This window comes from Planococcus citri, chromosome 5 (genome assembly GCF_950023065.1).
Source record: "Planococcus citri chromosome 5, ihPlaCitr1.1, whole genome shotgun sequence".
NCBI lineage: Eukaryota > Metazoa > Arthropoda > Insecta > Hemiptera > Pseudococcidae > Planococcus > Planococcus citri.
The window spans coordinates 22630647-22656352 of record NC_088681.1 but is presented as its reverse complement, the minus strand read 5'-3'; the positions used below and the strand labels follow the sequence as shown (position 1 = coordinate 22656352).

The following is a 25706-nucleotide window of genomic DNA, read 5'->3' as shown; positions in this document are numbered from 1 at the left end:
TACTGTTTGTTTAACACTTGGATATTGTTAAGTGCACCAGAGAAGATTTACCAGGTTTTTTACTCATACCCTATAATGGAATATCAACTATTTAAACGATCTATGTGTAAGAAAGTAAATATTTGTATTATTTCTTCAAACCAACATGATTTTACCTAGTACTTTACTTATGACTTAATTGTCTATATTTTGATCATTTCTAATTCTTCTGGGAAATTGTTCGCAAATGGAGTTTGGAAATTACCTGCTCGTTCATTTAGTTTATGAAGATTAATGAATACTAACTTGGTTTTTGTTGATTATCATCCAATCATCATCCGTCAGAGAATTTCGCAATTTTTAATCACAGTACTCGTATTTGCTTTTCTTGTGATGAAATCTCATGTATGTCCGACCAAGGTTTTGACCTCACAAGGGAACCTTGTAAACTCACACTTTCCAGATTATATACCTATATAGGTAAAAAAAAAAAAACGATAGATCGAAAGAGCATGTTCTAAAACTCCCCTAACCAAAATTTAAAGGGCTAAAGTTGAACTTTTTCATGAGATATACTTTTTTTGAGCCTCCAGCAATTTTTTTAATTTTTTCCAGAAACTTCAAGTCGCTCTGGATGGACTAATAAGGTTGAACTCATTATCTATAACTTTGGTCGCTGTTTTTATTGGACATTCTCTCGACCATAATTAGGAAATGTGAAAAAATTAAATCATTAGGCCATAGAGTGGAAATTCTTTGGGTTCCTTTGTGAGTCGCTTCTCGTTATCTTCATTAAAAATTTCTTCCTTTTTTTCATTTTTTTCTGAAATAGGTACTCGCCCTTAAAACAGCTTTTTCAAATTTTTCAAATTTTCAAAAAGTACCCCAAAAATTTAAAAATGAACTTTTGCACCCGAAATTACGGTTTGTAGGGAAGGTAGACAAGCAACCATGAGAGGCTATATATATGTAGGTAGGTTACCAACCTTGAGAGGCCAGACATGCAGGCAGACAACCTAGAGAGTAGAGAGAAGCCATACAAGCAGAAAGACAACCTTGAGAGGTTAGACAGAGAGGATCAATGACCTTAATAATCCAGACACCTGCCAGACAGAAAGACAGACAATGTTGAGAAGCCAGATAGACAGGTTCAATGACCTTAAGAGGAGAGACAGGCACACATACAACCTCACCGAAGAGCCATACAGACAGACAGATGACCATGAGAGGGTAGAGAGGTAGGTCAGTGACCTTAAGAGCTCATACAGAGGAGTCAATGACCTTAAAAGGTCGGACAGACGGGTCAATAACCTTAAGAGCCCAGACAGGCAGGAAGACAGAAAACCCAGGTCAGACAAACGGGTCAATGACTTTATAAGATCTCAGGTAGACAGACAGACAGACAACCTTGAAAAGCCAAACATACAGATGGACCAGAGGTCAATGACCTTGGGAATTCTTGCATACAGGCAGACAAGTTTAGGAGGCTAAGTGACCTTGAGAGTTCCCACACGCCGGCCAATGACCTTGGAGAGCCAGACTGACAAATGAATAGACTGAAAACCTGGTCCGGATGATCAGATCAAATCAAACCAGAGCCAATCAGATGAAATCTTTGTCGGATGAACCGATGAAGGATGATTCGTGTCCGTTCAGACACATCTGACAGAAGTCAGGCGTCAGGCTGAGGCTGTAAAAGATCTCATTGTCAGCATAAAGCTAAGTTTTGCTCAGAATCTGGTTATTATGAGGCAAAGGCTTCAATTTTGCAAAGTTTTCTGTATCAAGGTAAATAATTATTTTAATTCATACCATTTTCTTCAATGTAGTAGCTACTTACTTTTGTTTGTGAGAGACACTGTTTTCAATCAGTGTTTGCTTTCAGACCAAAAACCAGTGTTTGTGACGGACACTATTTTTTCAATCAGTGTGTGTATTCAGACCCAAAACCAGTGTTTGTGACTGACACTGTTATCAGTCAGTGTGTGTTTCAGACCCAAAACCAGTGTTTTTGACAGACACTGTTTTCAATCAGTGTGTCGTTTCAGACCCATAACCAGTGTTTGTGACAAACACTGTTTTCAATCAGTGTTTGTTTTCAGACCCAGGTTAGAATCAGTGGTTGTGACAGACACGGTTTTCAATCAGTGTGCGTTTTCAAACCCAAAACCAGTGTTTGTGACAGACACTGTTATCAGTTAGTGTGTGTTTCAGACCCAAAACCAGTGTTTTTGACAGACACTGTTTTCAATCATTGTTTGTTTTCAGACCCCCAGGTTAGAATCAGTGGTTGTGACAGACACTGTTTTTTTGATCAATGTTTGTTTTCAGACCCAGGTTAGAACCAGTGGTTGTGACAGACACTGTTTTCAATCAGTGTGTGTTTTCAAACCCAAAACCAGTGTTTTTGACAGACACTGTTTTCAATCAGTGTGTCGTTTCAGACCCATAACCAGTGTTTGTGACAAACACTGTTTTCAATCAGTGTTTGTTTTCAGACCCAGGTTAGAATCAGTGGTTGTGACAGACACTGTTTTCAATCAGTCTGTGTTTTCAGACCCAAAACGGGCCAAAACCAGTGTTTGTGACAGACACTGTTATCAATCAAGGTTTGTTTTCAGACCCCCAGGTTAGAATCAGTGGTTGTGACAGACACTGTTTTTTTAATCAATGTTGGTTTTCAGACCCAGGTTAGAACCAGTGGTTGTGACGGACACTGTTTTCAATCAGTGTTTGTTTTCAGACCCCCAGGTTAGAATCAGGGGTTGTGACAGACACTGTTTTCAATCAGTGTTTGTTTTCAGACCCCCAGGTTAGAATCAGTGGTTGTGACAGACACTGTTTTCAATCAGTGTGTGTTGTTTCAGACCCATAACCAATGTTTGTGACAGACACTGTTTTCAATCAGTGTGGTGTGTCGTTTCAGACCCATAACCAATGTTTGTGACAGCCACTGTTTTCAATCAGTGTTTGTTTTCAGACCCAGGTTAGAATCAGTGGTTGTGACCGACACTGTTTTTAATCAATGTTTGTTTTCAGACCCAGGTTAGAACCAGTGGTTGTGACAGACACTGTTTTCAAACCCAAAACCAGTGTTTGTGGCAGACACTGTTTTCAATCAGTGTTTGTTTTCAGACCCATAACCAGTGTTTGTGACAGACACTGTTTTCAATTGAGGAGCTCATTGCAAAAATAGCCCTTGTCACTTGGAAAAAAAATTGGAGAGGTTCTTTTCTCCACTGCATTGCATGAATGCATCAGTATGGTAGGTAGCCCTCTAAAGTTGTAAAGTTTCTCTGAGAGTAACAGGAATTACTCAAGTTGATAAAAAAAATCACTTTGAATACTAGTCCAGTCATTAAAGACATTTTTACAGGAAAAATTATTATCAAACAGATCTTTCGCAAATATTGTTCACAGAGGTCCCCTCAACAACATACTAAAAGTCCTGGCCCGTACAGGGTCCGGAACCCCCTCAAAGGGGGGTGGAACATCCCCCAAAATCAGTTTTTCGCCATTTTCTCCCCCGCATTGCATTTTAGCGAAAAATGTGTAATAGATAAAAGAATCTACGTCAAATTTCCGATCTAATGATGTATCAACTTTCCTCGTATGTTCAAGGGGGGTGGAACTGCAACCATTTAAATGAGGGGGGTTTTCTGAAAAATAGATAAAGGCTATAGGTGCCTAAGAGGGGTGAAATGGTTCCCGAAAACGTTCGAGTTGATATTAGTATGGAAGGTAGGTACCATTGAGAAACTTCCGCGTAGAAAGTTTCAGATCCACACCCCCTCCTCTTTTTGGGGAACCCCCCTTTTCTGAAACTTCAATAACATTTTTCTCAGCCCCATTTCAACCGATTTTGAAAATTTTTCAGTATGTTATGTATATCCTAAGTAGGTATCCCCACAAAAATTTTCAACCCCCTCCCCTCACATTTACCCCTCAAAATGATGTAAAAATGAGTCTTAGAGAGGGTTGGGGGTGAAATGGAAATATTGGGGAAAATAACTAATTATTAATGAATAGGGTGTCGTTTTCTTATGATTTGATACCGCTGAGCACGAATATGACGTCAGATTTTTTGCTAGACTCATCTAGCCCTCTCCAGAGCACTTGGCCCTCTCAATTTTTTTTATTGTTAAAAAGCATAACATAAGTTGAGAAACACTATCTTGAGGGGTAAATATGAGGGGAGCGGGTTGAAAATTTTTGTGGGGATACCTACTTAGGATATACATAACATACTGAAAAATTTTCAAAATCGGTTGAAATGGGACTGAGAAAAATGTTATTGAAGTTTCAGAAAAGGGGGGTTCCCCAAAAACAGGAGGGGGTGTGGATCTGAAACTTTCTACGCGGAAGTTTCTCAATGGTACCTACCTTCCATATTAATATCAACTCGAACGTTTTCGGGGACCATTTCACCCCTCTTAGGCGCCTATAGCCTTTATCTATTTTTCAGAAAACCCCCCTCATTTAAATGGTTGCAGTTCCGCCCCCCTTGAACATACGAGGAAAGTTGATACATCATTAGATCGGAAATTTGACGTAGATTCTTTTATCTATTACACATTTTTCGCTAAAATGCAATGCGGGGGAGAAAATGGCGAAAAACTGATTTTGGGGGATGTTCCACCCCCCTTTGAGGGGGTTCCGGACCCCGTACGGGCCAGGACTTTTAGTATGTTGTTGAGGGGACTTCTGTGAACAATATTTGCGAAAGATCTGTTTGATAATAATTTTTCCCGTAGATGGGACATAATTGGTCTTTAATGACTGGACTATACACACTATACCAATTTATCAGGACTTTGCAGTGGTTTTTTGTCTTGCTTGTTTTTTATTTTCATTTTGGACAAAGGCTATTTTTGCAATGAGCTCCTCAATTTCAATCAGTGTTTGTTTTCAGACCAAGGTTAGAACCAGTGTTGGAAGCAGTGCCACTTTTTCATTTATTTATTTATTTTTATTATTATTTATTTTTTTATTATATTGATAATGATAATAATCTTTACTTTTAGAAGTATGCATGTATCTGCCTGCATTGAGTTGCTAATCAAAAATGAAATTACCTACATGAAGAAATCATACATAAGGTACCTAGGTATGAATTAAAGTGTTTTAATTAATGAACTGTTAAAAGTGATATATTTGTATATGCTCCATTTCACCAAGAACTATTTTTCAAGCATTTTTCAAATTCATCCGCCCTCCAGTCGGGCTGTGTCATTTGATAGTCTGTGTTGTAATCTCCACTCCAGTTACCTAAATAAAGATGGTCGTGGTGTGGTAGGTGGTACTTCATTTTTATTCATCATATCTGTAGTTTTTCAATCAGAGCAACGCCAACGTCAAAAATTTGTTGAGTTGAGCTATCCCAATTCCCAAATTCCAGAAAATAGAATAAGTAGGTACAGGGTACTTATAGCTGTTCTAAAATTAACTTTTCCTTACCTTCCTCTGAATTCTGATTCCATCCTTGGACGTTTGACTCAATGACTCAGAATAGAATACTTGACTCATGAAACATGGGTCTATTAGGATTATGATGGTCTCGACGTCTCGACTCTCGAAAGATTCGAAATCAAAACACTCCCTCCATACGCTCATGCGTAGTCATTTCTAGAATTATGGCGAACTAACTCCAATTTTATTTCTTTACCTCTAACCAAATTATATGAAGCAATTAAGGCTCAGTTTTTTTGGTCTTTTTTTCAGAAAAATATGCTTTCATTTACCTACCAAACCACCATAGTATCCATCTCCCGCCATTATATTTCATCATGTCGGATCTGGTCTGTGCATAAACAAAATCACGTGAACCAATCACGTGTCTTGCACTTATCACCAGTCTGTATTTTCGTTATCATTCCACGATGAAGAATAAGTCCATTATTCAACGAGTGGAGTACAGCACTTCCTCTTATTGCGTTTTTGGTGTCATTTTAAATTATTTGAATCCAGATTTGCAGAATCCCAAATAATATTTATTGAGATATGAATGAACCCTTTTTCTCACATTGATCAGAACTTTGTAAATGAAAGAAAGAAGCCGACGAAGATGACACTTCATGAGGATTACTTCGGTAAGATGTTTCTATAATGACCATCGTGTTCTCATTCTCATGTTTTATTGACAATTTTTAATTCTATTTACCTAGTCATCTGCATTGTTGCTGTAACGTAACCGTGGATATGTTTCTAAACAATCTGCACTTCTGCAGCTTGAATTCAAGATCGAAATAAAGGAATCGAAATCAATATAAGAAGGTGTAATTAATCGAACAGGTAACACAATCAATTGAATGAATAGATACATATACATATGTAAGTATACTCTAAGCAAAGCAGGTATAGTTAAGCTATAAATTAGATGAGAAAAGATCCATATAAAAGTATCTTAGATTAGGTACGAAAAAAAAGTGGTAGCTAGGTAAATTGGAACAGAAATGAACACGAGAAATTATAAAAAAGAAATTTGGCTGATTTGAAACTTTCCTCTAAAAATAGCTATGTACGTGCAAAGACCACACGTGGAATTTTGATTCGTACTAATTATCATAATAACGAAGGTCTCATATCATATTGAAATAATTTCAACTTTTTTTCAGCTGTGAACGATGGGACATATTTCTATATCCATAATTAGCCCATAAATAATCGATTACAGTTGGTGAAGATGATGGAAAACTACCTCTAATATACCGACTTTGCTTTCATTTTGAAAAATTCCAACGTTCGTTGAGATATGGAAAAATATTTATATTAACTAGGTAGGTAAATCTTTTATCTAATAAAGATTACAAAAAAAATGAAAATCTTTGGCATTACAAAATATCTACGAATTACTATCATTCGTCTATTCTGTAGCAATAAAAAATACCTATTTTAAAATTAATATTTTGGTAAATTTGAACTAGCTTGCTTTCAGCCTCTACGATAGTTTTGCACAGGAGCTTCACCCCCATACAGGACGGCGTGACTGCTGGCAACTCCACTTCTACCATTACTAACACTGTTGGCAATCACAGTCGACCCTTGTCTTTCCTTCAACGGTGAGCTATTACCTTCAGCTTCTTTAAACGATTCAGGATTCGGTCTAGATGGATACGAGCCGAGCACAATCGGGAACCAAGCGTTAAACGAAGCCGACGAGCTGCTTCTTGATTTACCAACGTTTTCTGTTAGCAAATAGAAAAAAAAATTGTCGTTAAACAGTTGGTAAATTTTTTTCAAACCTTTCTAAGTCCTTGAATATAAATTTTAGACAGTTTACCTTCAGCATCTTCTTCTTCTTCGTCGATCGGAGTCGGAGCCGGATTTACACGATTTGGTTTCTTTTTAGGTTTCTTCGCTGGCGTTGGTGGAATCGGAATCGCATTCGAACCGTATCCGGTCACAGGTGTGCTTTCAGATGCAGGTGGTGTTAGATTTTGCGAAGGGGCAGGAATTTTTCGATCGTCTTCGCCAACGTTTAACGACGACGAAGGAAATTCAACGCTCGGTGCGTAATCGTAAGACGAATCGCTTTCGCCGGACGGTAAATACGAGGTGTCTTCGTGTCCTTGTCCTTGTTGTTGCGGTACTGGAGCTGCATAATTGGACGATGGCGGCGAAGGAGGCGATGGAGGTGATGCAGGCAATGGTACGTATCTGTAGTACGAAGATGGAAGGAAATCGGCGCTGGTGGCAAATGCTGATAAGCCGGTGCTCGGATTAAAACCGCTGAATGTGAATGCTCGACTCGGCGTACGTTTCAATCTCACCAAGATGAGAGGTTCTGCAAAATTATACCTTTTTTTTTAGTTACCTAGGCACCGAACATGGACGTCGCACGTGTCGATAAAAATAATCATACTCGTATGGCCGGATATACCGTGTTGTCAATGAAGTAGCCAGCGGCGATTCCATTTAAGGAACGAGATAGCTGACATGTTGTAATTAGTATCTTGTAAACGCCCATACCCTTCGAGTTTATCAATGAATTATGCTAATGGATTTCGTTTTTAATTCGAGTACAGGTAAATTAATTCTTTCGGTTTTTTTTTTCGTATATTGCTTCGGTTCTTTCGATCAAATCGAACGAAGTAATTTTTTTCTAACGGGTAAGTTGCTATAATTGAGTTATTTCAGGCCGGAAAATTGCCATCGACGGAAATAGAAATAAAGAAGAAGAAGAGAACGTGAAAAGTACAATGTTTCGGTCAGAATTGGTGACTATATTTTCCATTAAATAATTGATTTATTTTAGTCGACTTTTTCGAATAAAATATTCACGAGTAATCCGATGAAAAAAAATGTCTAAATGATACGTAAACGCAAAATAATTCATAATTGATTGATTAGATGTCCAAATATTCGTTTCGTTTTACATATAGACCTAGATAATACTTTTTTTCTGCATTTTAGACAAATTACAACTCGAAAGCTAATAGGAAAAATTAACCGAAACCGTTCGAAAAACCGGTAAAAATATCAACTAAAACAGTAATAAATCAAACTAAATTACCTGCAGCATTTGAATCCCATTTAGCGACCGGTTTCAATTCGACAAATCCGAGCAGGTAACATCCCAAAAACAGGAAAATTTTAAAACTCGCGTTAAACGACATCTCGCCGATGATTTCGAACAATAGCGATCGACAGTTATGAAAAGTCAACAATCAGAATTGAAATAACTACGATGATTAAACAATGTACCGTTTATAAAGCCCTCGAATGATCGGTTATAGCCAATAAAGAGAATATTTCAGCAGCCAACTTGACCACGGCTACTGAAACCTGATCGGAATACAAAATTTGCAAAAGATTATCAACGATGGATGGAACGTTTTTCTCACGAGCCTGACTCATTCGCTATTCTACGACCATCTTTTATTTCGAAACCGTTAAAAATTCTCGGTAAAATAAAAATTTTGAAGTACCCTTACGCGTTATGAATTTTTTCGTCGATACACAGGCCGGAAAAAAAGGTGTAAAATTTTCAACATACGAGTCTGAGATGCGATTAAAAATGCAGTCTCGATTACCGAGAGTTTTAATGTTTTATTAATTACGCAAGGTATACTAGATAGGTACACGATGCATTCGATTTTTTGGAAATTGATCAAGAAAACGTTCGTTGGGTGCCTAAAGCGTCGTGAACTTTTTACAAGTATTAATTACTTGTAGGCTGTAGCCGTTTTGATTAATTAGGTAAATGTAGAAAGAATATTGATGGCGTAATTATAGACAGGCACTCGTGTGAAAAACTTGGCCCATTGGCTATCGTCGCGTACAGGTAATTTTACGTTTGGTTAATTGAATCAGCCTACAATTGTTCCGATTTTATCTTACTACCTATTCTTAAGTGGCGGAAACTCGAGATACTTATCTGGAATTAAATTAACCGCGTCTAGGTGTCGTTTATAATCGATGGGGGGTTTCCTTTGTTACAAAGCCACAAAGGTCTATAAGTATAGGTGATGTTTATTTAGTTGAACTGTTGAAGTCTTCTACGTATAAAGCGACGCTACCTGGTTGATGATAATATAATTTTTTTAAAAATTGAATGACGTTATGACACCTTTTAATTATACTTATCATGGTTTTATTTGTCGTATAGTTTGCTTTGTGAGTATAGATTCACTTTTTCTTTGTGTTTAAATGAACAAAACGGAAAGGAAAAGGTAGGTACCTATGTTGAAATTGATACCGGAGGCGAATTTAGATTGCTTTTTGTTTACTAGTAGCTATGCTCTCTATTTCGTGGAATGGATCTAGGTACCTGGTTATTGTTATTGTTTTTTAGACAGAGGCAAGTACGTGCTTCTTGGATTTTTTTTCTTCAAATGTTGGAAATTACTGTGAGTACAGGTTCAGTAGTTTGATTTCTATAACTACATATAACAAGTTCGGCAAGGTTTTTAATATTTTGCCTTTCAGTTTTTTTTTGGGGGGGGGGGGGGGATTTGATGGACAAATTTTAAAATTCAGAATCATAGCGTTTTGAACACAAGTTTTCAATTTTTTTTTTTTGTAAATGCCAACCAAAACCAAGGAGGTATTTTAGCTGGCCGAAAATTTTTTGAACCAGGCAGCCAGGCAGAGCAAACACTTACCACCACCCAAAATTTCAGGTGCTAAAGTGCATTTTTCAATTTTTGGCGAATTTTTGAAAATCAAATTTGGGTTGGAAATGGAATAAAATTACTTAGAATTTCACCAAATTAACCAGGAAACTGAAATTTGATATATTCTTTTATTATGACCTTCCACCCCCCCCCCCGGATCGATTGAAAATGGTTTCCATCTATTTTGAGCAGTTTTGGAGGCTTCAGCAGATTGATGAAAATCGAGATATACTCTAAATTTTACCGTATGAGGATGAAAAGCTGAAATTCACCTTTCACCTCGTACCAAAATTGATCTGAGAGGCTGAAATTGAGAAATTCAAATATTTCCACAAACATGTTTATTGTTTATTGAGCTTTTATGAAAAGAATTTTGACTAAAATTGGATCATGATTTTTTTACTTTATGAATGAGATGTGTTACAACTTACAACCTATCAAAATGAGTTCAATTTTTGACAGAAAATCAGAGAAAACTGTTCATAGATAGATATTTTTTCAGATTTTTGGGGTTTTTGAAAAAAAGATTCTGCGACTTATCAAAATGAATTAAAATTTTGTGAGGAATTCAAATATTTCTTCTAAAATGTTTTTTGAGCATTTTTGAATAATTTTTAGTTTCAAAGATATACTCATATGTAGTTAATGATTTCTCAAAAAGTTGCTATGTAACCTATTAAAATGGGTTAAATTTTTGGCAGGAAATTAAAAATTTGTGTACTTTTTTTGAACACTTTTGAACAATTGTTAGCTCAAAATTTGATCATGATTTTTGGGATTTTTGAAAAAGTAGCATCTGACTCATCAAAATAGGTTAAAATTTCACGAGAAATTCAAACGTTTCGGTTTTTGAGCATTTTTGAAAAATTTTTAGCCCAAATTAGGTCATTATTTTTTTCACCTTTTTAAATGAGAGTTTCAAGGCCGTGTTCAAGAATTTTTCACTCAAAGATTTTTTTATCGCCAAATTCCAAACTAGAGATTCTTTTTGGATCAAAAAAAAAAGTACAAAAATACATCAATCCAAATTAATTTCATTTCCTAACGTTTTGAATTTTTACATGAAAATCAAAATTTGATAAATTCAAGATAAAAATCTAAAATTTGGTTCATACCTTATTTTTGACTGTTCAAATCGATTCGTGGTGGTTTTGAGGCCTTTCAGAGCCTTCAACAGATTTCTGTGTTTTGTTTGCTGCGTTGAAAATGATGGTAAATTTTATTTTGATATTTTTTACGATCATTTTTCTGAAAATTGGGCGATTTGAAAAATCTTCTTAAGAGTCAAGAAAAGTCTAAAAGGGTCTAATGCCATCACTAACCGTTTCAAGAGATCAACTTATGAAGCAGATTTCAATTTAATAAAATGTCAATCTTTTACATGGGAATAAATAAACCATTTGAATAATTTTCAAAAATTCATTGAAAATCAGAAATTGGAACTCAATTCCAATAATTTGGCTCGTGGTGTATTTTTAAACGTTTTTTTTTCAATTAGAGCTCGTACAAGGTTAGGTAGCTTTTTTTTTGAGAAACCAAGTTTTTGGTTTCTTTTTGAAAATTTTGGTCACAAAATAAGTTACTTTTTAAAAAAAATTTTCATATTCACTTTTTTCAAATCTTGATAATTTATAATATCAATATTGAAATCAAAATTGAAATAGAAATAATTTACGAAAGTACCCATTCACTTTTTTCTTTTCGACGTTAGGTTTACAAATCTCTGTCTTTGACCAAAATTATCCAAATCACGATTTTTGCCAAAAATAACAAAAAGTCTAACGAGGGAACCTCGTGAGGTGTCACGACACTCCGATTTGAACGGCACCGCGATTTTTGGAAAGATCATAGTCCAAAACCCCCAAAACCAAATTTTCAGCTGCCCAAGTTCATTTTTCGATTTTTGGCGAATTTTTGAAAATTCAAAATTGACTGTTTTTGGCGATTTATGCTTTTTTTTAAAAGTACGTACTCGATCAGTAAAAATGGTCAAAATAAGTCCCAAAACTAAAATTATTTACCCAAATCCAAATTTTACCATTTCCAGCCGTTCTGGAGCCTCCAGCGTGATTTTTCAATTTCTCCAGAATTTTTAATTTGCTCCAGAAGGCGTGAATATGAAGTTGGGCAGCTAAAAATCGAGTTTTACATTACACTCGATCTGTTTAACTAGTTTATCCACATTTGAGCCGATCTTGAGGGTGACACCTCAAAAGTGGCTTTTTGACCAGTTTTTTTCAAAATTAAAAAATCCAAAAAGTCAAAAGTTTCCCGTTTGTGTGGATATTTTTGAAATTCACGCGAATCGCTGTATTTTGTCCAAAACTAACCCCCCAAATCCAAATTTCACAATTTCTAGCCATTCTGAAGCCTCCAGCGCAATTTTTTAATTTCTCCAGGATTTTGAATTTGCTCCAGAAGGTGTGAATATGCAGTTGGGCAGCTGAAAATCGAGTTGTATATTATACTCGACCGGTTTAACGAGTTTATCTACATTTGAGCCGATTTTGGGAGTGACACCTCAAGAGTGGTTTTTTGACCTGCAGCTTTTTTCAAAATTAAAAAATACAAAAAATCCAAAGATAACCGTTTGTGAGGAAATTTTTGGAATTTGTGCGAATCGCTGTATTTCTTCAAGAACTAACCCCCGGAGCGCAAATTCCACCATTTCCAGCCGTTTTGGAGCGAGAGTGACACCTCAAAAAACCACTCTTGAGGTGTCACTCTCAAAATCGGCTCAAATGTGGATAAACTCGTTAAACAGGTCAAGTGTAATATATGTACAACTCGATTTTTAGCTGCCCAACTTCATATTCACGCCTTCTGGAGCCAATTTAAAATCCTGGAGAAATCGAAAAATCGCACTGGAGGCTCCAGAATGACTGGAAATCGTAAAATTTGGATTTGGGTAAATAATATTAGTTTTGGGACTTGTTTTGACCATTCTTACTGATCGAGTACGTACTTAAAAAAAAGCATAGATCGCCAAAAAAAGTTAATTTTGAATTTTCAAAAATTCGCCAAAAATCGAAAAATGAACTTGGGCAGCTGAAAATTTGGTTTTGGGGGTTTTAGACTATGCTCTTTCCAAAAATCGCGGTCCCGTTCAAATCGGAGTGTGACACCTCAAGAGGTTCCCTTGTAAGCTTTTGTCAAAACTGCCAAAGAAATTTGTTTGTTTTTTTTTTGTCAAAAGCTGCAATAAATGTAAAAATGTTTCATTTTTTTCAAAAATTGCTCCAAAAATCTCACTTTTTGTCAAAATTTAAAAAAAGTCTTCCACCTTTTCTACAAAAAAGTTGCAAGAAGTATCAATTTTTTGACAAAAACTGCAGAAAAGTATCACTTTTTTGCCATTAATTTCTAAAAAGTCTTGCTTTTTGCCAAAAATAAACGAAAATTCCCGCTTTCTACCGATTTTTAGCTAAAAATGTCAAAAACTTCAGGAAAGTCTCACTTTTTGGCCAAAATTGGCCGAAAATTGTAGACAGCTTTTCTGCAAAAAAAAACTCCAAAAATTGCTGAAAAGTGAAAAGTTTTGCTGTTCGGCACAAAATTGTTAAAATTGTCAAATTCTCGCTTTTTTGACGAAAATTGCCAATAATTCTACTTTCATGCTAAAAATTGCCAAAAAAATTTGCTTTATTACTAAAAAGTTGCGAAATAATCTCACTTTTCTGACAAACATTAGGAAACAGTGAGTAGGTACTTGTAAGTATAAACTTTTTCGCTGTAATTGACAAAAAGTCCTTTTTTTCAAATAGAATAAGTTTGTTTTCAGGAGGAAGTTTCAAAAAAATCGTGGTTTTCCGCTCTAGCGCCAACCAATGTTCATTAAAAATTTTTAAAAATGAACTGTGCGAATCTTCTCGCTTGTTTAAATTTTCAATGGTGCTTATTTAAAAAAAAAAAAAAACTTATTTTCTGGTTGTGGATACGACCCCTCAATGCCCTTCAGCTTCCCATTTTTTTTTTTTTTTTTTTTTTTTAAATCATGATAACAGGGTGTGGCATGTCGATTTTGATTGATCCGAGATCGCTGCTAAATTCAAATATCTGTTTATTTTTTGAAATTTGATCCTTCGGTGTCTCCTCAAGCTCCCACCTTCATTTCAAAAAAAAAAGTGATGAGTGATGAGAAATTGAAGTCTAAACAATGACAGAAAATCATATCTCATCAAAATGAATTATCAATGCGTTTTTTCTTTCTTTTTTTTCGGTAAAAAACGATTAATTTTATTTTTTTATCTCGTTGGTAGAATAATTAGTACTTTACGATTTACGATCGAGCCAAATAATATTATTTACGATTACATCGATGCCTTCGTACATTTATTACCATGTTAATTGACTCCTCGATGCATTATAATAAAAAATAATCTGTTACAGTGCCATATTTATACGATGAACAAGAAGAACTTGGTCGTCATAAAAAAATAATAAACCACAGCTTCGATTCCATTTCAAGTAGGTATACGTGAAGTACCTATAATTTAATCCATAATACTTTTGGCACCGATAAAGTAGCCTATACTTAATCCTATAACAATTTCAATTTCCTATGCAACTCTACTACATCTCCTCGATCATCTCGTCCAGTGCATCGCATCGCATACCTTCAACATACACAACCTACGTAAGTGGCCAATGGTCATATTGAATTCTGGAAATCATCTTCATCGTTTCGCATTTCGACCATCTTCCTACCTGTATAGTGTAGACTGCTCTATCCAGTTCAATAATTTCAATCACGTATTCGTTTTGCGTCATTTAATCGTTCGTTGCGTCACAATGGATAAATCGAGCATTTGATTTCCGATTATGGTATTTATAGAATTAACACGATCGAATGAAAAAGAAAAAGAAAAAAAGATTTACCGGTTGCAACGACAGTAGGTACCTTCGCCGCGTAGTGGTATTCGTATTCGTATTTAACATTCTACAACTATAGGATGATTTTTTATTCCGCAAACATGCGCCTGTTAAAAAATATATTTTGGCTAGGTTCAATTTTTCGGGTGTGTTACTCGTAGCACGTGTGCTTGTAAAATTATATTATGCATTGTGCATACATTGTTGCACTTCGAAATGATTTTTATGCAAAAATTTGTGGTTTTTCAGAGATCCGTACGAGACTTTTGTGGACTCCGGAGTGACATAATGTTTGATTGAGCATCGGCGTACATCAATCAGGGTCAATCTTTAAACTTTCTCTGGTACCTTGAGTAGGTATTCGTTTCACTCTTGTCGTCACCACACACGGTGTGTGGAATTACGTCGTTGTCGCTGTTAATGGAAGTTTTTTGCGCATATATTTACTATACTGTTGTTGTTGCTACTGGCTGCTGGTGTCACACACGTTGTTTTCGTTGGTGAATTTTTGATTTTCGAGTAAGTTTTATACGATTAGTGTACCTACGAAAAAGGTGTTCGGGTTTAATATGTAGAATAATTTTTAGATTAGGTTATGTAGATTTATACTCTGTATGATGATTTGGTCGGTTTTGAGTTTTAATTGTGTACGATGAAATTATATAAGAAGGCAGTGGGTGCTTCTTGGTTGGTAAAATTATTCCTAGATGTGCTACAATTTTTCCTATTTGAGAATATTTTCGTTAATAGTCTAATTTTAATACTTTTTCATTCGTTTATTCGAATATCAAGTACCCACCCTACCCGTATAAAATTTATTCTCAGGTATAAAACTAAATCTAATTATCACGCAGTAATACTCTTTTCATTTTTTTCCAGTTTATTTGTTCGTAGCTGATTTGGCACAGTTTTTCAAACTTAAAAATCACCATAAACGTTCGCTTTGAAATAAATTAACCCGAAAAATATTCCTAAATAGGCCTGAAATATCGACATCGAAATGAACCAACCACACGATTAAACGTACCAGACTCGGTTTCTTTTGATTATAAACCCAACTTGGAATAAAAATACAAATTAAAATTAAAAAACCCGAATACGAGTAGAAAGAAATAAAAAAAAGTAAAAAAATAGTTTAACATATTCCATTTCTAATTCGCCAGATGTGGGAACCGGATCCTTCTCAAATGATGCGACATCTTATATTGCACGTGTTTTTTTTGGTCAAAATTTATAGCTTATGTTAATTTTATTTCTCTTCTTTTTTTTTTTTTGTTGCGAATCTTTGCGCGTGTGAATCAAAAAAGACAGTAAAGAGTGTTAAATTTTAAGTCATTTTTCATCATAAAACTCTCTCATCTCGGTGGTATATAAAATTTCCAATTTATAAAAATTAAATACCTACTTACTCCCTATTAAAAAAGTTGCAGTCGTTATTACGTAATATTTTCCAATTCGTATACTCGTAATTTGTCCTTTAGTGTCACGTAAATGGAAAAATTGTCTCGTCGGTAGGTACCTACTCGATTTATGAGAAATGTCTACCGGTCATTTTGGTATAGGTAGAAGTAGGTATACATTAAAAAGACCATGTAATGTTGTAATTGCTAATGGCTTAGGTATAAAGTACCTAGCTAAAATTTAAGTTTGATATTTTCATCGAAGTATGTATGATAATTGCGTATGTATGTTGTATTTACACGTACGCAATATTATGTTCACGTATGTAAGATTTATCTTTTAACGTACAACATTATTACGAAGCGAAGCAGGCGAGATAATTCGGCTACGGATGCGAACTGAACTGACCACTGACCATCGGTCTTCGCGTCATGTTCGTGTGTTCGTACACGTGTGAATCACCGGCAAATGCTCGGAATATAAATTACGATTAGGGACGGAGTAATTTTAATATTCTGTTTTGAGAATTAGGTACATACTCGTAGGTACAAATTTATTCGTACATTGTATCGTATTTTTGTTCTATTGTTGCAGATTCGGCGCCGATATGAAGATTGTATCGATATTTGCGTTGTACGCGGTGATCTTGATCGTGGCATGTTTTGGTTACAGTTCGGCGCAAACTACACAGAAACCGTCTTCCAATGGTACAAGGAAGCTGCAGATTACGGAGAATTCTAATCCTCAAGGTTGATAATATTGTCAAGTAGTTTTACTGCGGCGTATATTTATGTAGATTAGATTATGCCTGATGCCAGATGTGTGAAGTGAACGAATTCGGGTTTCGAGTCGCTTAAGAATTAATTTATAGAGGTGCCCCTGATATTATAAATTAGGCAAATATTCCTACGAGTGTGTTGAAATGTGAATAAGGCAACTTCCTCTTCGCCTCTCGTAAGCTCCAATTTCAATTCTAAAATTTATTCTGGATTAAAAATGGAGAAAAAGAGACGTAAACGTACAAAGGTGGGTCATCTTTCAATTCTCAAAAACACGTAGAAAAAATTTCAATTTTTCAAAATAAATTTTTAACCTTTCCAGCTGGAGTTCGATTTTTAAAAAATTTTCAAGATTCTCAAAAATGAATTTTTTTGGCTCAAGTGGTCTCTTGATATCTTTAGTACTATTATCCCGTTTATACCTTTAGAAAAGTTCAAAGTTTATTTTTCTCAAGTTAAAGAGTTCTCAAAATAATAGTTCGTGTGTTGCGAGGGGGGGGGGGGTAGAGGAGAGGTTAAGCATCAGCCCAGAATTTTAATTCTGTCAAATTTCAAAAAAAAAAAAAAATGGAAAACAAACCTCTCTCAATTTTTTTTGACGAGGGAGGTAATAGTATTACAAAGTAAATGCATAAAATTTTTTTAATCTGACAAAGCTAGATCGTAACAATACGTAAAACATATGCCCTTGGCCAAAATTTTAGGTGCTGAGTGCATTTTTTGATTCTTGGTGAATTTTTGAAGGTCAAAATTGCTAGGCAGAAATCAAAAATTTCACTAACTTGATCTAGAAAGCCGAAATTTGGTATGTATGTTATTTTCAACCCGCCGAATCTATTAGAGACGATTTTTAATCATTTTGAGCATTTCTGGAGCCTCCAGCAGATTTTTGAAAATTCAAATTTCCACAGAATTTCACCAAATGAAGTTAGAAAACTAAGATTCATTCTATACCCTAATTTCAACACGCTGAGTCGAATAGAGGTGGTTTCCAGCCGTTCTGGAGTCTCCAGACAATTTTTTCAAAACCGGCGTCCGCCAGTTCGGAACCATTTTTTTTTTTTTTTTTTTTTTTTGAAAAACTGGAATCTCTCAAAACATTGCTGGAGATTTCAAACAAATTTGAAACCATCTCCAGTCAACTCGGCGTGTTGAAATATTAGTGTAGAGTAAATTTTAGTCTTTTCAGCTTCGTTCGTAAAATTTTATGGAAATTTCAACTTTCAAAGATCATCTGGAGGCTCCAGAACTGCTCTATACAGGTTGAAACCATTCTCAATCGATTCGGTGTGTCAAGAATATAGGATATAATGAGATTAAATTTTCAGCTGTCGAAGTAGATTACAATGACTTCTGGAATGATTTGAAATATCGCTGGAGAAAACTAAACTTTTCCTGGAGGCTCCAGGTTAGCTGGAAAATGGTATGAATCGATTTGTGGGGTCGACTTTTGGGAGTAGACGAAATTTTGAGAATTTTTTTCAAAAATTGACGATTTTGGATTTTTTTTTAAATTTGAAATTTTTCAACTTGTAAAAAAACGTACTTTTCAAATCATTACTTCGAAATTTTAATTCGCCGACCTTAGTCTATTCGAAGTGTCAAACTTAAACAGGATTAGATTTTCTGCTGCCAAAATTGATTATACGGCGCCTTCCTGAAGCGATTTGAAATTCATAGAGAAAAGCCAACTATTATTAGAGGCTCCAGATCAGGTGGAAACTGAAGGCAATTGCTGTGGGGGTGGTCTATACTTTGGAGGGTAGACAAGGTTTTGAGAAATTTTCTGCAAAAATTGAGGATTTTGGAATTTTTTTCAAGATTAGAGATTTTTTAGCTCATAAAAGAATACATTTTTCAACTCGTCATCTCGTATTTGCGATTCATCCTCCATGATCGATTCAAAGGGTCCAAATTATGACAGGATTACATTTTCAACTATCGAAGTTGGTTAAAACATCTTCTGGACGAGCGATTTGAAATTTGCTGGAGAAATACCAACTTTTTCTGGAGGCTCCAGAACTGCTCTATACAGTTTGATACCATTCTCAATCGATTCGGTGTGTCAAGAATAGGGTATATATCGAATTTTATGCTCTCTAGATCAGTTTGGTAAAATTTTGATTTCTTTTCAATTTTTGGTCCAAATTCGATTTTTTTTAAAAATCACCAAAAATCGAAAAAATAAATGCATTTTAACATCTGAAATGGGTGCTGGTGTTATATTTTTGCTGTTCATTGTAATTTTAAGGTGCATTTTTTCTGTCATATTGCACCCCCCCCCCCTCCATCCCATCGCAAATTCGGTTAAATTTTGAAAAGAAAATTGAAAATTGTGTGACGTATCGTTTATTATGTTTTCGATAGTGTGGATCTCGAATTTAAACTCACTTTTTTCGTACGAGCTTCATAAACTCTTATAATAAGTTAGGTAGGTACCAAATTCAAAAAAAAAATGAAGAATTCCTTTTGACTTTTTTTTTGGTTTTCAGAAATGTTGATTTGGAATAATTTCTACTTACCTATGTATTTGGTAGTTATTTTTCTGATGGGAGCCTCCCAAATTTCATAAAATTGGTTTGCGTTTTTCTAAGATTTGAAAAGAAACCATTTCAAAAAATTTTGAATTCATTTTTTTGATCTAACCTCATGTTGGACCAACCAATTTCAATTACTTTTCGAGTATCAGGAACGTATTACGAGTAAAAAGACATGAAATTCGATTTGAACATGATTCAAGTTTTTTTCAGATTTTTTATTCAAGCAGAATTTTTCTTAGAACCGATTGATGGTGGTTTTTAGCTCTTTTAGAAGCCTTCTCGACAGATTTTAATACTGTCCTGTGTTGAAAATATGCTAAATTTTATTTCAATTGTTTTTGCAACCAACTCATAAATGTTCTGCAGGAGGCCTCAAAAAAGACTCGAGAGTTGAAAATTATCAGGAATTGATTTAAGAGATCGAAAATTAGGGTTGAACCGGAGGTAAATTTGATCAAATTTTGATTTTTTTCACAGAAAATTGAGCAAATGGAACCATGCTTTGGAAAATGTCAATGAAAATCTCATTTTATTGTTTATTTTGTTCTAAAACGTAAGGAAAAAAATTACCAATTTTTTTTTGTTATTTGTTTTGTTTCCTTTCCTAAACAATTTTCGTTTTTTGTTCCTTTATTAGCTACGTTGAAGATCATCAGGGGCCACGTACCATTAAACTAATTGTACAAGAAGTTGAAATTCGGAATCACTATTATAATTTTGTTTCAAAATTTGATAAAAATGGGGGTGGTCTTTTTTGAGGGGATGAACACCGAGATCCTAGAATGTAATATGTACATTCAGATCTATTTTATGTGAAAAGATGTACCTCAAAAACTTACCTAATTAGGTATGCCTGTAATTTTTTCTAAATTTTCAAAAGTCAACTCTTGGATTTTTGAAATGCATTCAAAAATTTAGCTTTTACGGAAGAATTGAATTTTTACACTTAGGTACATATAAAAATTCGATAGATAGGTATTTTTAATCCTCTATCAATCAATTTATTTTCTTTCTTGGTTATGTGCCTATTTTAAAAAAATATCTTCTAGTTTTGATAAAAGTCTGGTTCTATTTGAATAATTTTCTAACGTGGTATTTGTCGCAGCTGCTTTTCTGGTAAATTGTAAAAATTGTACTCAGTACTCGTATTGAGTATTTCTTGAAATATCAAAGTTTTATTATTTTTTCTCTCTTTAAATAATTTTTCATTGACAGTTTGTTTCTTTGGAACTTTGAAATTACCAGAAAGACCGAGTATTCTGTATTTTATCAAAAACATACGATTACCAATCGTAAATTAGATGATTTTTTGCCCTAGTTGCAAATCATAAAAACAGCATAAAATACACATAATATATCATAGACAATTTAATAGATGGTCTAAAAAATCACCAGTACGTCTAAAAATGGATAATTTTCATGATCATCGCTTTTGTTTTTCATTTTTATTTACGACCAAATTTCAAATGTTTATGGATTACCTACCTATTGGAATTTTTTTTCTTTTTTTTGAATTTTTTAAAAAACCAACTTGAGCATTAATAATTTTTTCAAGCTGAAGGCCAACCATAAAGTTATTGTAATATTCAGTATCAATACCTATTATTGACCATAATGACCAGCCTCAAGAATTCCACAATCTAAAGATTATTCAAATTCAAATACTTTTTCTCTTTGAATGATACTATAGCCCAGTAGCCCCTTCAATATTTAAGATAGGCAACACCTTCTATTCTTTTTTTCAAATTAATGATACCCATCTTGAAATAATCATAATTTTCATTTTATTTTTAGTTAATTCATTTAGTTATCAATTTAAACGTTTAAATTCTAGTTTAATTTTGTTTATTTATACATTTTTTTTTCATCCAGTCGTATTCAAACGTCAATTGGGCTCTGTATAATACAAGGAGAGAACCCAATCCTAGAATTTGCTACTATAGAAAATTGAAAAAAAGAAGTCTGTACTCAATGACCAAACAACTCAAATCCCATTTCAAAACAAAACAAAAAAAAACAGAAATGAGACACGCTCACAGAAAGTACTCGAGCATCATAAAAAATATGCACTTCCACTTCGGTTATTAGTTACGAACTCTCATCGAGTCTATACGACTGTTACGTGATATTTGTAGAATATCGTCGCGGGCAAATATCCCACAATGTTTGAAAAAAAATAAAAGAAATGACTAGTTACATACTGCGAGTAATTTCACGTCTGTTCGGTAATTTTGTTCTATTAATATGCTCACATTAACGCAATAATTCCAACCTGTAGGTATATTAAGAGACATAAAGAACACCTACATGAGCGTTGAATGCATATTGCATAGGTACCTATAAAATGTGTAATTTCTTTCGGCTTTAAACTGTTTCCAATTTCCTCGAAGACATTTCGTTCGCGAGAATACACATAAGTACATATATCTACAAATGTATTTATCTACTTTGTATGGGTCTTTAGGTGTAGCATGTTTCCGTGTATCGCCTTCGCCCCCTTCAAATACATTATAGTTCAGTTCAGCTATACTTACCTATTGATATAATGATACATGTCGAATGGGTCAAATGGGTGTTTGTGCAGCAGTTATTATGATATTGGTCTCAGTTCTCAACTCACAACTGCATACTATAAATGCAATCTCACACCGCTAGCGAGTATTTTTCCATTTCTATATATTCTGATACACATAAAAATTCCTCGTGTAGATTTTACAACTCAATTGGTCAATGCTAAATATAAGTATGTAAAATTATGGTCCAGCCTTTGGCTCTGTATAATTCTTATAACTACCTAGTAATTTTACTTTTTGCCGCAGCAGTAGGTATGTACATATTTAATACCTGCGCGGTAATCCGTTGAAATGAATAGGTTCAGGTACAATGGATAATCTCATACTATGTAAACGTTTTTTTTCTTCTTCGTTTATCGCTCATCTACTCTACTCATTCGATAATTAAGAAAAATCATTATCGTACCAGCTTAATAATAATTATCGATTCAACGAGAGTAATTTTCATTATACTTCGTACACTAATAATTTTTAATCGTTCGAGTATTTTAATGATAGATATAAAGTTATGATTTTTCAAAATGAACATCGTGATTTTTTTTGTTTCAGTATCTTACGGAACAGCTTTCGATGAGATCACAGTCGAATCAAATTTGAACATTAGAGGAAAAAATCCAAGCTCACGATCCCAACGTACGCAGCTATTCCCAGTCAAGACTGCTAATGCTAGTGATACGAAGGCAAATGAAAACAAACCAAATAATATTAAATTAGCTACAAATGCTTAACTTCTGCAGTCGAGTATTCAAGAATAAGGTTCAACAGTGTCATATGTATTATTACGTTTTGGAATCATTCATACAGACCAGAGACCAGGCTTCGAGAATATTTTCATGGAAAAAAATTGCCCAAGTTTTATTTTTATCGTCGTCGTTACGCTTTATGATTTTTAGTACTTAATTTTTTATTTTAATATATATATTTTTTAGTAAGTATTTCAAAAAGCCAAAAAAATATTTTAACGTTGAAACGATTATTCGTTTCAATGTCACTTCAGATAATGATAAAGTAAATAAGACTACGAGTTACCAAAATTTTTATAACGAAGTATTAACAAACAAAAAAATTGAAAAATATATTTTTTAAAGGGAGAAAAAAACACGTACAAAATGATTTTATTTTAAATAATTTACATAATGATTTGATCGGATTTAATGAGACCACGATGTATAGGCATATAGAGGCTAGGTTAGGATATTATTTCCTTCTGTAAAATCTGTAACAGAAAATCATGAAATGGAAATTAGCCAAACGTATCGATATAAACGAGAAATTCGAATATATAATCGAAGAACCAAAATGAAATTTACTTTACCCTCCAAATCCGCCTAACGAATTGCTACCAGAGGCGGCTTGACTAGATGAGAAACTTGCAGAAAATGGTCCAGCTTGGAAGCTGGCTGAATTACTAGATGCTTGACTTTGACTTAAACCACCTCCTCCGAAACCGCCGCCGTTTCCGGCGAAACTTCCAGCTTGAGCTGAGCTTCCGGCGAATCCGGCGCCGCCACCACCATTACCGTAGCCTGGACCGTATCCGCCACCGTGTCCGTATCCACCGCCGCCACCATGATGGCCGTGATGATGGTGATGGTGACCGCCGCCACCTTCGTAGTAGCCTCCGCCTCCGCCTCCGTGATGGTGATGATGTGATTTAAATCCGAGTAGGCCTAAAATTGGTTCTGGAGATCTTTGAAGTCTGGCTACGGCTACGCTTTGTACTTGGGGTAATTGAGCGATTTCGTGTTCTGTAAATTAATTCGTAGTGGTTAAAATAGGCTCGATGGTGAATGATTTAATTTTAGATAATTATGGAAATTATTTTCAGTGAGAACATTTGATCGTTGATGTGATTGAGAAGAAATAACGAAGTAAAATCAACGAGAATTTGAAGAAGCTGATCGTACGGTTGATGAGTTGCGATGAAATAAAATATTTTGGAGACTCCTGAATCGAGTTATTTGATCATCGATGAAACAAGAAGACAACAAAGAACGAAAAAGAAGCGATGAATTGCAACTTTATGATTGGCTATAGAAGATGGTCAACATTCGCCATTGTTGTTTTGCGAATGAAACGTTCTAAACGACGTCATAGAATCGGAGTAAAATATTTCAATTTATTTTTATCGTTTTGAAAAACCCATTCCTAATATTTTAAAACGGTACTTCCAAGTTCCAAGTTGCAACACTTTAATCTTGCGGTTTATACCTTTGCAGGTACCTACCTATTTTTTATTAATCCGATCGCGAACCCAACAAAACGAGGATAAACAACTACCTACTCGATGATTTCACGATGATCGACAGAAATATTTCACATCACAATATAAAATGACTCAAAAAACTCACCCAAAGGTCCAGCAACTTGTTGTAATCGTGTTACAGGAGAACAACTCGCAGCGATGAAGCAACAAGCTACACAAACCACTAAAAAACACGACGAATCGTACATGATTTTGAAAAAGCTACAACAACGAACGAAACCAAAACTGCAAAAAATCCTCAGCACAGAACACGCGACTTTGGAAACTATACTTAAAATATACCGCGTTTTAAGCGCACTTTGGCCCCGTAAACTTGAACGTTTCGCTGACCGAAATGAAATCGCGCTGGTGAATAATTGCTATGTATATATACCACGATATGCAAGCGTGTATTCTTCAGCCGGGTGGCGGGTGTTTATGCAGACAAGAGGAGCATACGTCTTCTAGGAAACATTCACACCACCCAAGGTCGGTGGTTTTTTGCGAAGAAAACTGGTTGGACGATTTAAATTATTACTTGGCGTCTCTCTGTTGTCTTCCGTTGGAGTTTACCGTACTATTTCCTGGTCTTCCTCTTCTTTATATGCATGATTTTGAAAAAAAAATCGTTATAGGTATAATGTGTAACTGACCAACTAGTTTATTGACCTTGAATCTACCTTCGTCATCATTTTCCCTATCTGCGTATTATTGGTAATTAACATGGTATGTACTATTTTTACGCCACCGAAGACCGAAGAGGCGAAGATGCGTCATTTCTCGAAGCCATGTTTGCACGATTTGTGGTCAGAGCGTAAACCCAGCGGCGATGGTGACGTCTGAGAGGTCCAAGGGGTCGTCGTCGGATTGTCGGATTGGTTTTAATGGAAGTTGGAAGTTGTTGGCGCCTATCGTATAGTGTAGATCTACGACATAATCTTGTCTTGTGGTGTTCTCGCCCTTCAACTTGAAGAGTAGATTTTTTTTTTCTTGTGGCAGGTCGTTGGTCTTCGTTCAGTTTTGGTTTTGTTTTGCGAGCTCGTTTTTTATCTAAATATTAAAAGTGATGAGATGATGATGCTGGAGTTAATCCTGCGATGTAAACTGAATCGCTGTTCGAGATTGTGGGAATCTTGTTTTCTTGATACATACGTCGTTATCCCCTCTATATCAACTCTTCAACAGTCGAGAAATTCAAGATA

General features: G+C 35.0%; 2 protein-coding genes and 2 long non-coding RNA genes across 8 annotated transcripts; 2 read left to right on the top strand and 2 right to left on the bottom strand.

Moving 5' to 3' along the window:
- Positions 1 to 5715: 5715 nt before the first annotated feature.
- LOC135846214 (uncharacterized) lies at positions 5716 to 6696 on the top strand. Its single transcript, XR_010558923.1, has 2 exons — positions 5716 to 6068; positions 6144 to 6696. It is a non-coding gene; the product is annotated as an uncharacterized LOC135846214 (long non-coding RNA).
- On the bottom strand, positions 6240 to 8681 carry LOC135846211 (uncharacterized). Its single transcript, XM_065365178.1, has 3 exons — positions 8492 to 8681; positions 7259 to 7762; positions 6240 to 7163 (listed from the first exon to the last, which is right to left on the bottom strand). Exons 1-3 carry the CDS (start codon positions 8592 to 8594, stop codon positions 6910 to 6912), a joined length of 861 nt encoding a protein of 286 aa, XP_065221250.1. The 5' UTR covers positions 8595 to 8681; the 3' UTR covers positions 6240 to 6909.
- On the top strand, positions 7989 to 24865 carry LOC135846213 (uncharacterized). 4 transcript variants are annotated; one of them, XR_010558921.1, is made up of 6 exons: positions 7989 to 8003; positions 8116 to 8185; positions 14484 to 14561; positions 15216 to 15485; positions 16962 to 17116; positions 22809 to 24865. It is a non-coding gene; the product is annotated as an uncharacterized LOC135846213 (long non-coding RNA). The 4 variants fall into 4 exon arrangements; XR_010558920.1 differs by having other exon boundaries at positions 8116 to 8195; XR_010558922.1 differs by lacking the exons at positions 7989 to 8003; positions 8116 to 8185; positions 14484 to 14561 and adding an exon at positions 14972 to 14986.
- Positions 23310 to 25049, bottom strand: LOC135846212 (uncharacterized). 2 transcript variants are annotated; one of them, XM_065365180.1, is made up of 3 exons: positions 24611 to 25049; positions 23570 to 24007; positions 23310 to 23475 (listed from the first exon to the last, which is right to left on the bottom strand). In XM_065365180.1, the coding sequence occupies exons 1-2, from the start codon at positions 24711 to 24713 to the stop codon at positions 23571 to 23573; spliced, it is 540 nt and encodes a 179-aa protein (XP_065221252.1). In that variant the 5' UTR covers positions 24714 to 25049; the 3' UTR covers positions 23310 to 23475; position 23570. The 2 variants fall into 2 exon arrangements, with proteins under 2 accessions (XP_065221252.1, XP_065221251.1); XM_065365179.1 differs by having other exon boundaries at positions 23575 to 24007.
- Positions 25050 to 25706: the final 657 nt, after the last annotated feature.